This window comes from Typopeltis vanoorti, chromosome 2, assembly GCF_054136105.1.
Source record: "Typopeltis vanoorti isolate ZY-2024b chromosome 2, IOZ_Tvanoo_1.0, whole genome shotgun sequence".
Taxonomy (NCBI): domain Eukaryota; kingdom Metazoa; phylum Arthropoda; class Arachnida; order Uropygi; family Thelyphonidae; genus Typopeltis; species Typopeltis vanoorti.
In genome coordinates, this window is record NC_143550.1 from 82,621,468 (window position 1) to 82,635,740 (window position 14,273).

Consider the following 14,273-nt stretch of genomic DNA (forward strand, 5'->3'; position numbering starts at 1 on the left):
GAAGTACTGGAACAAATGGGGAAATCACGTGAACTTTTAGATACCATAAAAAGAAGGAAAACTGCATATCTTGGTCACCTACTTCGTAATGAAAAATATAAGATACTTCAATTGATTATAAAAGGGAAGATAAATGGAAGAAGAGGACAAGGAAGACGAAGAAAATCTTGGCTGGCAGATATCAGACAGTGGACTGGCATGAACTCTGAGAGACTGCTCAGAATAGCTGAGAATCGCTCAAAATTTGCCAAGGTGGTCGCCGACCTCCGATAGGAGATGGCACTCAAAGAAGAATTACTGTACATACTTCCTAACTGAAGGCTATATACTGCTCCATATAACATTCCTTTCACATTATATAACTATAGAGTTTTGAACACTTTTTTTTTTTTTTTTTACTGGGCACCTGATCATATGATTCTGCCCTCTCCTCCTCACCCTCCAAGATCCAAAAAAAACTTAAATACAAATGCAAGTTATTATCATTATTATTAGAGATCTCCAAGGGATGAGGGACTCTCCCTCAATGAGTCATACTACCTGCCCACAGCTGTCATTGCTATTCTCGAATTCATTCACACTACTTACACATAAATCATCCAATGGCAATCCATTCCAATCATTCACCACTCTATCAGAGAAAAATCCAGCTCTTCCCCAAACGAGGATATTCATTCTCAACTTCCAAAGATGCACTCTCGTACTTTCCCCACCCACCATAAAATGAAAAAATCCATCAACTGAAATCCTGTGCAACTCTTTCAGAAGTTTGTAAGTCTTAATGATATCCACCTCTTTTTCCTGTGTGCAGCCTACAAATTCTCAATCTGTCTTCACAATCCTGATATCATTTTTAACACTCTCCTTTGCACATTTTCTGCTGTATCAGACTCACCAAAGTAACAACACCAGACCTATATACAACAGACCAACACCTCACTATCCTTCCTAAAAATACTGTACCCTTTACGCTATGCCAGTTAGTATGTCTGCTTTTGATTGCCAGGTTTCACTAATACCTACAATCTGAGGTACCAACATATTCGAAACAAACGCGACCCTTTGTTTCTGATACTCCTAGCATTCATGTACATGCTACTCGCATGTGTTTATGTATATTCTTATCTGTAGTCTGTGCGACACAGTTGGACAACTTGCAGATCTCTGTTCTTATCTAATGTCTTATTTATGCAGACATCTTTACACATGCTTCACGGGTCTGAACCAGACAAATACAAAATCTTTCTCTCCTCATAATCATTTCCATGATAATGCCCATACATAATATTGTTGATCTTATACACCATTCCTCCCATCAAAATTTAGTTTCCTTAACTCTTTGTGTTTTTCTATACCAATTATTAGTTTTGCAAGTCTCCTAATACCAAACACATTCAGGTGTAGGCCATCCTTATACAAATCTAATCTTTCCTCAAACTCGCTCCACACATCCAAAAACTCGCATTCATTCCTTTGACACAGCATATGCATCGAACCATTTGCCATTATTAAGTCATTTTTATCATAATCATATCAAAATTTATTTTTATCGTAATCATATCAAAATTTATTTTTATCATATTTCCAAGAAATTTTAATAGAGAACCGAAATACTAAATTTCCTAAAATTCCATCTGGCTAATCAGAATTTTGTAATAATTTCAACTTTTTTTTTTTTTTGCAATGATTAAACCACTACTGAAATACAATTTTTGATATAGATTCCAAATAAGTTTTGATAAAATCTATCATCCAGAGCAGACTTTCATATGAATATTATGGTAAGACTCATATAATGTAACAAGCCTCACATATTCTGTAACCTCTTTGTCTAAAGATGCAACCTATATAATAGCACTGGCAGGTTTCACATAGAAGTATTATCAACAAATTACCATTCTTTGGGCTTGAACAGTGGAAAAAGTGTGCACTACAACTTGTTGTACATCTGATTTTACATCAGCAGTTGGAACTGAAGGTGGCCTCCTGTTTCCTTCAATTCCCATTTACACCATATATAACTGTAGTATATCCATGTCCCATTCACACCATATAATCAGTAGTAAGAACAGCTTTGCACCTTATCATATGCTTCTTCCTCCTCCTCCCCCTCTCAGATCTATACAACTGAATTCCAGATAACTGTTATACATCCATGATTTCTTGACCATTTTTCTTAACACAAAAATCTGATCCTGAGAACTGTTCTGAATCCAGTTCATTCTATCAATTTTTCTTAGCCTTTCCCAATTGTGTTTGCATAAATCCTTACCTGGACCACTCAATAGGAAAATTCTTCTTTAATTCTAACATTGTTTTATTTCTCCTTTTGTAGATGGACACTATGGGAACTCTACTTTTTTCATCTAAAATTCAGCCTTCCGAATTATGCAGTGTAACTGCTGCAAATATTTACATCTCCATATTTGAGCATTTCTGGTAGATATCTACTAAAACTGCTTTTTCACATTTCAGGTTTCTGATGTTTTTTCTACTGCATTTACTGATATGCTAATGACTGCATTTCTCGAGTATTTTCTATCAATGTCCGATCACTACTTTTTTCATCTAAAATTCAGCCTTCCGAATTATGCAGTGTAACTACTGCAAATGTTTACATCTCCATATTTGAGCATTTCTGATAGATATCTACTAAAACTGCTTTTTCACATTTCAGGTTTCTGATGTTTTTCCTACTGATATGTGCTAATGACTGCATTTCTCAAGTATTTTCTATCAATGTCCAATCACTACATCTAATTTAAATCATTTCAAACTACCTAAGAAGGTAAAGAATATCTTTTAGGTCATTTTTATCATCTCAATAATTCCTTTTACAGCATTCTTTCCTTTATTTCTAAGCTTTTTCAATGCAAAATCAGCACATTTTACCAAGTCAAGTTGATGATATTAATCTTTCATATTCTTACCCAAGTTTTCCTATAACTTTCATACTTTAAAACACAGCTCTCTGACATTGTTTTTTTTTCTGTATTCTCTTAGGAAATGTGCTGACCCTACTATCCTTATTACATGACTATGGCTGAATCAATCAATCAATGTTTTTTTTTTTATTATTTAAAGATTTTGCAACTAAAGTTTTCAAGGTTGTGTGATTCCTGTTTTCCAACTCTTATTATTATATGGGCATCTCCATTGAGTCTGAAGACTCATCACGGGAGACCCAATCTATCATACCTCTTTCCTTGAACCCATTAACACACAAAGCACTCACAACAGACTCTGGCAACCCATTCCACTCATTCACCACTCTCCAAGCAAAACGTCTAGTCCTCGCACCCTTAACTGACCACACCTTTATTAAACTTCCACTGATGACCTCCCCCCTTGTTCTGGTCCCTCTAGCCAAGTGATGAAACATTTCCCCTGCATCTATCCTATAAAATCCTTTAAGCAACTTAAATGTTTCTATCATATCCCCTCTTTTTCTCCTATCAACCAACTTCTGCAATCCTCATAGCGAACATTCCACAGCAGTCACCATCTTGGTCACTTGCCTCTGAATCCTCTTCGCTACTTCCTCATCCCCAAGAAACCTGGGGGGGGGGGGGGGGGGGGGGCAGACTTGAGCACAGTAATCCCGATGTGGGCATATCAAAGCCTTATAGTGAGGAATGACTTCCTTACCTATGCTTGTTAATGTGTCAATAGCCAAGTAATCTTAACGGCTACCTTAGCAATATGTCCTCTAAACTTTAACTCTCTGTCTACCACCACTCCTAAATCTCTAGCTTCATTTATTTTCTGGAGTACAGTGCCATCAATGTGATACACAGCTTGTAATCTATTTATCCCAAAATGCATAACTTTACATTTCTCAACATTAAACTGACACCCATTAACTTTTGCCCATACCGGCAGCCTATTTAAAATTGTCCTGCAAGCTTTCCACGTCGCCTTGATTAACTGTTACTCTACCTAATTTCGCATCATCAGCAAACAACTGAATATTTCCCTTCAGGTTATTTCCTATATCATTTATGTACACATTAAACAGCAACGTCCCAACTGAGCCTTGTGGCACACCACTCATACAGTATCATATTTTTATCTACCCATTCTTGAATTCTCTTTTTTACCAATTTTTCTAGTACCTGTACCACTGCGCCTAAAATACTGATTGGTCTATAATTTGCTACTGTAGTCTTAGAACCTCCCTTATGCAAAGGAATAATTTTGCCCTCTTTCCACTCCCTTGGAGCTCTACCAGGCAGTGCCAGTTCTCTTGCACATTCTCGCAAAACCCTAGCTGATATCCCATCTAATCTCACAGCTGTATTTACATTGAGATTCTGCAATATCATAAGAACCTCCAATTCATCCACCTCTGTTCCTACATTAGTGTCACATAGGTTAAAGCAGTAACCTCACTGATGGACCATTCTGCAGAGAAAAGATCCATTTTGTTAAAACAAACTCTTTTTATTATCCTGACGTTTTGATCTTCATATCAAGATCATCATCTGGAGCATACACAAATATACAAAACAAGCTGAGTTACATTACAAACCGTAAGCTAGAGAAACAGTGATTTGATCACATGTTATTCTACTGGCAAGACCTCTAGTGAAAAAAAAAATATATATATATTTATAAATTACATCAAGCTAGATTTAATTTAAGATAACATGAATAAAGACTTTTTTTTCCCATAGATAGTTTTCTTTCAGTAACAATGATGTCCTATTAGTATTACAATTGTTATTTTTGATTTAGGATCCTGGATTAACTACAGTCCTGTTGATAGTTGTTCTTAGAGAGGAAGGTTCCGTAGGTTGAATATATGCTTTCCATATGTATTGGATTTTTAGACCTTCATTATTGTTCAGATTGGGGTGGTCGATAATGATCTCATAGGCTTCCTTAAATTGCGTTCATACCATGTTTTGGTGTGATATAGACAACTAGTGCTTTTCCTGTCAATTCTATGTAAGGTGTTCAGGGCATGATCAGAAAGGCCAGCTTCACCTAATTATTATATTTAATGTGACATTTATGTTCTTTTTGTCTGATAAGAATTGTGCGTCCTGTTTCTCCTATATATGGTATGTTACAGGTGTGATGAATACGGTATATTCCAGGATGGGTCTTTGGATGAGTTGAGTACGCTTTTTAATTTTGCAGGGGATTTAAAGGTGGCTTTGAGGTTGTATTTTTGTAGTACTCTGTTTATTTTGTCTGATGTCCCTTTATTGTAGGGAATGGTTATAGTTTTGTTGTAGTCTGGTTTGTCTTTGTTTTTTTATTGAGGTCTTGTAGAAAATTTTGTTAATAGTGTTTTGATTGTACCCATTTTTTGGAAAGTATTGCTGATCACTTTAAATTCGTCTTTCAGTGCCTGTTCACTGAAGCAGATTTTCAGAGCCCTGTTTTTTAGAGTATTGATGCCACCTAGTTTTTGTGTTGGGTGGTGGTAGGAGTTTATGTGTATATATTGGCCAGTATGTGTCGGTTTTCGGTAAACCGTGAAGGAAAGATTGCCAGAAGGAAGATGTGTGACAAGTGTATCTAGAAATGGAAGTGTGTTCTGTTTTTCAATCTCAATTGTGAACTGTATGTGTTTGTGTTGTTTGTTTAGGTGGCAAAGGAATGTGTTTAGTGCCTGGCGACCATGGGGCCAGATCCCGAAAACATCGTGAACATATCTAAGCCAGATTTTGGGTTTTAAAGGGGAGGAATCTAAAGCAAGTTGCTCAAAATATGTTCCATGTAAAAGTTAGCAATGGGTGGGGGGGGGGGAATGACTGTGCCTTCTTTTTGTAGGTAGAAAGCGTTTTGCAAAACAAAATAACCAGAACATAATACATGCGCAAAGAGAGCTGTGATATCTGGAGGGAATTTGTTCTGTAAAAGAATGATTGTATTATTGATTGGGACATTTGTAAAGTGGGCAGAGACATCAAAACTGACTAATAAATTATCTTTTTCTAATGTAATGTCTTTGATGATGTTTATGAAGTGTTGTGTGTTTTTGATATAGGAGGGGGAATGACCTACCAACTCCTTGAGTGTTGCCGTAAATTTTTTGGCTAAGTGATAAGTCGGGCTATCTATCCCTTCAACAATAGGCGTTAGCGGTGTGTTTTCTTTGTGAATTTTCAGTAGTCCGTAAATTCTTGGGGAACAAGCGTCGTGCGGAAATAGTTTTTTGACCTTATCTTCGTCAATTACCATGTGGTAATTGACTTAAGTAGTTTCTCTGTTTTATTTTTTATTCTATTGGTTGGGTTGTAGTTAACTAATTGGCAAGTGTTATTGTCCGAGACCAGCATATTCATTTTTTCTACATAAGTGGTTCGGTTTAAAATAACGGTGGCACTTCCTTTATCTGCTCTAGTTATTACGATGTTCGGATTTGACTTTAGTGATTTCATTAATCCTTACCAAGTATCTCAGTACTTGGTAAGGATTAATGTGAACTGTTACAGCAGCAGCAGTTCATTCAACAGCTCTGAAGGAAAATTGACATGGGAAACTGAACACAGGTGTGTTGTTTTTTCAGGACAAAGCACCTGTTCACACAGCTCTTGAAACCCAACAGACAATACATAACTTGGGATTTCAATGTCTACCTCAGCCACCCTCTTCGTGAGACCTAGCCTCATCTGACTATTTCTTATTCTCAAATTTAAAGAAACACTTGAAAGGAACAAAATTTACCACAGATGATGAAGTCATATCTACAGCTGAGGATGGTTTGAGCAACAAGGGAAAGACTTTTTTCTCAAAGGATTGCAAATGATGCAGCAGCAGCGTAACAAGTGTATAACACTTTGTGAGGAATATGTAGAATAATGTGCAAGTTATAAGGTTCTACTTCAATTCTTTCATGGTGATTATCACAACTTTACAGCATATCCTCATACTTTAGATCTGATAACTATTTTATTTCCTAATGTCTACAACAAATGTTCACTTAAAACATTTAATCTAAAATCTACAAGATTACATGCACAGACATACATGAAGGGATGAAAGCCAATTCCTACTAATTCAGAAAAAAAAAAAAAAAAAAAAAAAAAGCCAGATTACATAGGAAAGCTTCCCTCAACCTGGCTATTGATGGGGTAGCAATGCTACCTTATTATGGAATTCTGTTGCCTTCCTTGTCCAATAGTATTCTATATCTGTAGATGTGTGTGTTCATAGGCTAGCTTGCATGCTTTGATTGATGAAAAAGATGAGTTTCTGGGGGAAAAACTTCCACTTCCATATGAGACTGACTAATTCACCTTTGATAGAAAGCTCCGATAAAAGTTCTTCGCATCACTAACAAGCTTCAAATCCAAGTCAGTCCAACTAAAAGTGAACTCAAGTGAACTATGGAGGCTCTCATTAAAGACTACAGCTGAAAAAAAAAAAAAAAAAAAAAAAAAAAAAAAAAAAAAAAAAACTTTCCATTCTTTCATGAAATAGAACTATATATTTGATATTATGACATTGTTTTATCATAAGAATGTAATTGTAAATTCATTAACTTATCGCTAAACATTATGGATTAAGTGAAATTTACACTATATACAATGTAACAAAAATGCAACATATATCTCTTTAAAAAAAAATAAATCAGGGAAACATTTACCATTCCTTGGTAATTCTGGTAAGTCTTCATCTAAGATGTCCTGTTAAAAATACAAAAAATATCAGGTAGAAAAATTAATGTTAAGCTTGAACTTTTAATGTTGTCAGTTAAATATATATGACTAAAATAAATTTAAATTTTAAAACTTTCAAAAATGCATAAACCTATACCATTAAAAATGAAAGACAATGAGGCAATATGATTGGTGAAGTGTAAAAAATAAAAATTTTAAATCTGAGGTGACTATTTTTAAACAAATTTTTGCAAAACATTTTTGGAAAAAAAATAAATAAATAAAGACAAAAAAGAGAAGACCCCAAAAATATTTAAATTGGAAATAAATGCTGATAAAGCCCCACACAGAGAAGAAATACAGAGTTCTGAAAATATGGAGGAGAAACTGCAAAAGCATTATTTAGTACAGTTATTGAACTAAGTTGTGGAAAAATTTCTAATGATTGAAAACTAGGAGGAAAAAAATAACTCCCATATATAAAAAAATACTACTCAGAATTGTGTAAACTATGACCAATAAAAAAGCAACCTCAGCAACATATAGGAAAGGGAGATCCACAAAAGATGGAATCTATACTCTATTAAAATGGTCTAAATTGATGTGTGTGCATCAAAAAGGATGAACAGTAACCTTTATTGCTGCTTTATAGACTAAGAGCAAACTTTCGACTCGATAAGTAAAAATAATTGTTGGAAATTTTTGAACAAGAAACCTGTGCAACCTTACAGAAATGGTGTTTTCTTTTAGATCATTAGGCTATTGTTCAACAAAAGCACAGCTATTTTCATATGACCATTATATGTTGCTGCTGGCTATAGGAACTTTTTCTCCTGGAAACTCAATTTTTTAATCTCTCATCTCATTACACTGACTACAGAACTCGCACTATTACAGACAACATTATGAGTGTTAGGATTTAGGACAGATGTGTATATTCAGGGTGTGCTAGGTGTGTTGTGCACACCCTGTACACCAATGGAATAGCGATATCACTGATATTACATTTTTATATTTATTCCTGTTAAAGACTACCCACCCTAATTGCTTCCTGGTTTCTTATGATTCCTAAAATTAAACACAATATACTAATGTTTCGTGAAGAGGACACTTTTCGATGTGTAAATACTGCACCACATTTGTGTTAATAGCCCAGGTGTGTAGTCACAAATATGGCCCATTTGAGCCCTTTGAACAGACATACAGATGCTGCAATGGATGAAATTCTTAGAATTTGAATGGTTTTAAACCACTCAGAAGGTGAGGCCAGAAATCAATGGCTGTGATCCAGAAAAAATAATTTCCCAAATGATTACTTTTTTCTGATTTCTGTGCATATTATATGGCTGTATTAAAAAATCTTATCAAAATTATTGTCTGCGCGGTTAGCCTAGTGGCTTTGCGCTTCACAACCATATGCCTGGGGAAGGAGTGTCCCAGGTTCGATTCCTGTTGAAAATGTGAGGAACTTGAGGATCTTCCTCAGGCATAGCCAAGTTAGCGGGTCTTGGGCACAGGCAGCAGGGCTTTTTCCGCCAGTTTATCTGGCGTTTTTCATCCCGCAAGGAGGCAAACCGCCCCGTGAACATATGCTTCCACAGCCAAAAAAATATATACCCCCCCCCCCCAGCAGCGGACTAGGCGACAGGTCGGTTGGGTATGGTACCAACAAGTAGTTGCATCAAAGTAACACATGGACCCTGCATAGGAAGCAGGAATAGCGCGTAGTGAAAGAAGAAGATCAAAATTGAAAATTATTCATGTCTCACGCTAGTATTTGCTAATGATAAGCTAATATTCACCACGAAGAGCTTGTGCTTCTCACAAACAGCACAGATGAAGCACAGCTATTGTTCATATGACCTTTATGCTTTCCATACTTAAAATTATATTAACCGATATTAATTAAAGTATTCAGAGTTATCCTACAATTAATAGCATTGGACCAGTTAAGATGAGCACTAATGAAATATGCACTCTTAAAACTTCCATAAATTAATAAAAATGCAATCATATGGTCAAAGTGATGTGAATTTGTAGTGCAGCCTGCATAAACTACATAACAACACACACAAGCTAAATGGGCAGGTGAAGCCACTGGCTTAGGGCCACAAGATAGCAGAAGTTGTCATTTTGTTTTTCTCTCTCTCTCCATGCTGCCCCTCTAAAAGTCTTGGTTCATTGACAGCTTCCGACTCATTATTGGTGAAGGCTAAAGGATGAGACTTGCTGTCCAATTGTCTTTATTCAAAAGTTACTTAGGACTTGCCTACTCCCACTGAAAAAAAGGATTTAGAGGAGAAGAAAATATCTGATATCATACTCCAGTACAATCAAAATACACTACAACAATAAAATTTGGAGAAGTTGAAACTTGTGAAATACTAGTCAAGAGAGGTTCACTCTCACCATTCTTGTTTATATGCTTAGAAAAATTGGTAAAAGAATATATAGCAAAAACATGAGAACATCTATAAATAGACTAAAATATCACAAAATGCACAAATGCTATAGTATTATTTATAGACAATATGGAAAACAAAGAATGCAGATAAATATTAGTAAAACCAAATCAACAGAAATTTAAATATCAGAGACAAGCTAAATTATAAAGAAACTAAACAGAATAAATATAGGGCAGTTTATTATAGCCAAACTTAATATTTGGAAAAATACAACTCTCTCTCTCTCCAGAGAACTTAAAAAATATATCTGGTACTCCCCACAGCTCATTATGGCACAGAGATTTGGGTTATCAAATAAAATAAAACAGCAGAACTGAAATTAAAACAAATCACTATTTCAGAAAAAAATGGCACTATATTCCTACAATAACAAGAATCAAAGAAAACTAATTACTATGTAATGTATATATATTTTATTGTACAATGAAACCTGTAGAAAATTCATGACTAAACAAACACATATAATAAACACAGTAATAAGTTTTAATAAGTAAATATTTTATCTCCTAAGTACTGACGATGTCCTAAGATACTTAGGATGAAATATTTACTTATTAAAATAATTACTGTGGTTATTATGTGTGTTTGTTTAGTTTTATATATATATATATATAGAATGCCTATTCTAAGATTAACCACAAATTCTCCAAAACAGAAAAACAAAAGAGGAGTCATACTATTGGAGAGACTAAGAAGGAAACAGACAAAAATCATCAAGTGCACTGAATTCTTACGGAATTTTAAATAACTTGGCTGCACTATGTTGGCCAGAAAGTTTTTTTCATGGCAGCCTTAACCTTAGACACATGAGAATTATGATGAAAATAAATTTACCCACTTATTACATACTAATTTTTATGCATTCATTTTTAGTTATTTCTCTAGGGAATATAAAAAGATGCCTAAAGGACATTTTTTTTTAAACTATTTTAGTGAGGTATAGCGATCCCTTAGTTTGGTGAATAATTTATTTAAACGATTGTCTCCAACCAAACTTTTGTTTTTGGAGTTAAATTTGTGGCAAACTATAAGGAACAGTATGTCTTTCTCAGATAATATTCACTCAGATAAGGAATCTAACTTTAGAGAGTTAGATTCCTTATTACCTTATCTTTTCAAATTGTATTTTTTGAATTTTTAAAAAAAATCAAATTTTTCTAACCAAGATTTAAAAATAAGGGTCAAAGATGTATAACCAAGAGGAGACCTCCAATTAGCCTTTAGAGGAATGCGGAGAACCAGGGTTTCTAACCTAATGTCCAATCCTCACCTTCCCGTAGTGCACCCTGTTGGGTATCTACCTGGATACTAAATGAATGCGGATGGGTTGGCAATTTGGGATTTAGCCGACCAAATTGTATTCTTATTGGTTAAACCAAAATAAAAAATGATGGTACAAAATGACAAAATTTCATGCCAGTTGGGGTGTCACCCGGTTAAACAAGGCCCCCCTGTTGTTTTCGCCAGGGAACCAGGGCGAACAGCGAAAAGTCAGCTACTGGAACAAATCTGAAAACACACCCCAACTCAACATCACCAGAGTTAATGATTGGTACTATCAACATAAGACGCCTGAATGGCAAAGAAATGGAGCTAGCTGAGGAATTAGATAAGTACCAGACTGACATAATAGGGGTGACTAAAACAAGTTGACAAAAACTAGTGAGATCTTTCTGAGCAATAAAGATAAAATGTTATATTCAGGCAATGACAATCAAGGAAAAGAAGGAGTAGCCATAGTATTCAACACAAAATACGAGGCTAATCATCTTGAATGGTAGGGAGTCTCAAGTAGAGTGATGTGGGCAAATATGAATGAGAATGGGGAACTGGACAATAAGACTTATTTGTGCCTATGGTCCCACAGAAGACTCTATTAAGATAGAAGTGGAAGAATTTTTGGAAGAAGTGAGGCTCTAGAGAAAGCTACTGACACAACGAAAAAGGAAAAGATGGTCCTTGTTGGGGATCTAAATAGCAGAGTAGGAAATGATTGTCAGACATACAAAAATATTTTGGGAAAATTTGGAGAAAAGAGCAAATTAATAATAATGGCAAATACCCGTTGGATTTCTGCTCAGGACATGGACTGGTTATTACTAATACCATGTTCCAACATAAAAATGTGCACAAATTCGCATGGAGAGAAGAGGCAAGGAATAAGAAAAGTCTCACTGACTATGTTATTGTTGATAGTGGTGTTATCTACATGGTGCAGGACACCAGAGTGTACAGAGGATTTGAAATTGGAAGCGATCACTATTTAGTCTTGAGCAGGATAAAATTGAATTTCATATTGAAGAGAATAACATGTAAGAAAGTTTTAAAGCGAATAAAATTTGAGCAGCTCTCAGATGTGAACTGTAGACTAAAATACACAAAGATTATTGAAGAAAAAATGAAAGAGTTTGAGAACAGGAACCAAACCTTGAAGAAAACCCTGAATGATTCACCCAGAGAGGCATGTGGTGAGGTTATCTGCAAGGATAGAAAAATCAGGACTCCAGGGTGGATACTGGAAGTTAAAGAGGCAGTGAAGGAAAAGAAGAAATCATATCAAACGTTCCTGGTAAATAAGTCAGCTTTTGCTCTTAGAGAATATAGAGATAAATGTAAGAAAGCGAAACACTGTGTAAAACTAGCTAAACAAAACGCATGGGAGGACTTTGGCAAGAACAGAGAAAATAAATATCAAGAAGGTGGTAAGATATTCTGGAGGTTATTGAAGAAGCTTAGATATGGAGGAAAGAGTGCAGTAAAAGGAGTTAGAGATGATAAAGGTGACATGAAAACGGGAGAAAAAGATATACTTGAAGTATCGAGTAATTACGAGAATTGAAAAACTGCTAAATGAAAAAGCAGTGATAGCACAGTGGCAAAAAATACTCAACAGGTATACAATCAGGAATACATATCCATACTTGAAGTAGAAAAAGCAATCAAAGGCTTGAATGTGAAAAGGCGGCAGGAGTAGATGATATTCGATCAGAAATGCTGAAGTATGGTGGTATAAAAGTCTTACAGTGGCTGCACTGCATAGTTCAGAAAGCCTGGACAGAGGGACGAATTCCTGATGATTGGAGTAGAGCTCTAATACTGCCCATATATAAAAAGGGAAATAAAACTGAATGTGAGAATTACAGAGGTATTCCCTACTGAGTGTTCCTGGCAAGATCTATGCAAGTATACTTGGGAAACCGTTGAGAAGAATTGTGGAAAAAAGCTTGGTGAAGAACAAGCTGGATTCAGGCCAAATAGAGGCTGTCAGGATGAGATCTTCACTTTACGACAAATAGTCGAGAAAGCATGGGAATATAACAAAGATCTATATTTAAGTTTTGTCGATCTGGAAAAGGCATATGACAAGGTGCCAAGAGAGAAGCTATTCAAAACACTGCAGTTATATAGTGTTAATGGAGCATTATATCTAGCAATTCTTAGTCTGTATTTGAGTTGTAAGTCAGCAGTTAAAATTGAAGGATGTACAGGAAGATGGTTTAATGTTAAATCTGGTGTGAGACAAGGATGTACATTAACCCCTCTGTTATTCATTATCTATATGGATCACATTATGAAAGAAAGTAGTATTAAACATGATATCAGAATTGGAGATGTTAATGTCAGCTCTTTGCTTTATGCGGACGATTTTATACTTCTAAATAAATCCACTACAAGTTTGCAAGATTCCCTGACTAAATTGAATAACTATTGTAATGGATATGGTATGAAGGTCAGCATTAAAAATACAAACACAATGAAAATAGGTAGAATTGTTGAAAATGTCAACTGTGTTGTGAACGGGGAACCTGTGGAACAAGTAAAACATTTCAGCTACTTTGGCACGATTTTTAGTGAAGATGGTAAATTAAATATGGAAATAGACAAAAGAATCAACAAAGCTGGTATGGTAGGAAGTCAATTGAATAAATTCATGTGGAATAAGAGAGAAATTAGTCAGAACACTAAATTAGCTGTATACAAGACAGTGTTCAAACCAGTTTTAACTTATGGATCTGAGAGCTGGGTCAGAAGTAAAACATTTAACCAAAGACTAGAGACCGCAGATGTGACAGTCCTGAGAAAGATTAGAGGCGTGAACAGATGGCCTCAATGGCAATATCATATTAAAAACGAGGATATTAGGAAAGAACTTGACATTGTCGGCATCCAGGAATGCTTTAGCAGAGCTAAT

The 14,273-nt window shown here is 35.3% G+C and overlaps 1 protein-coding gene across 8 annotated transcripts in view; it reads right to left on the bottom strand.

Annotated features, from left to right (window-relative positions):
- Upf2 (UPF2 regulator of nonsense mediated mRNA decay) overlaps nt 1–14,273 on the bottom strand; it is a 705,876-nt gene that overhangs the window by 491,076 nt on the left and 200,527 nt on the right. For all 8 annotated transcript variants that reach the window (XR_016550243.1, XR_016550244.1, XR_016550245.1 and 5 more), the window contains one exon: nt 7,604–7,643. Coding sequence is in view for 5 of the 8 variants with exons in the window: in XM_090412106.1 (XP_090268232.1) it covers nt 7,604–7,643 (40 nt within the window). In the remaining 3 variants the exon portion in view is untranslated. The remainder of the gene's footprint in view (nt 1–7,603; nt 7,644–14,273) is intronic.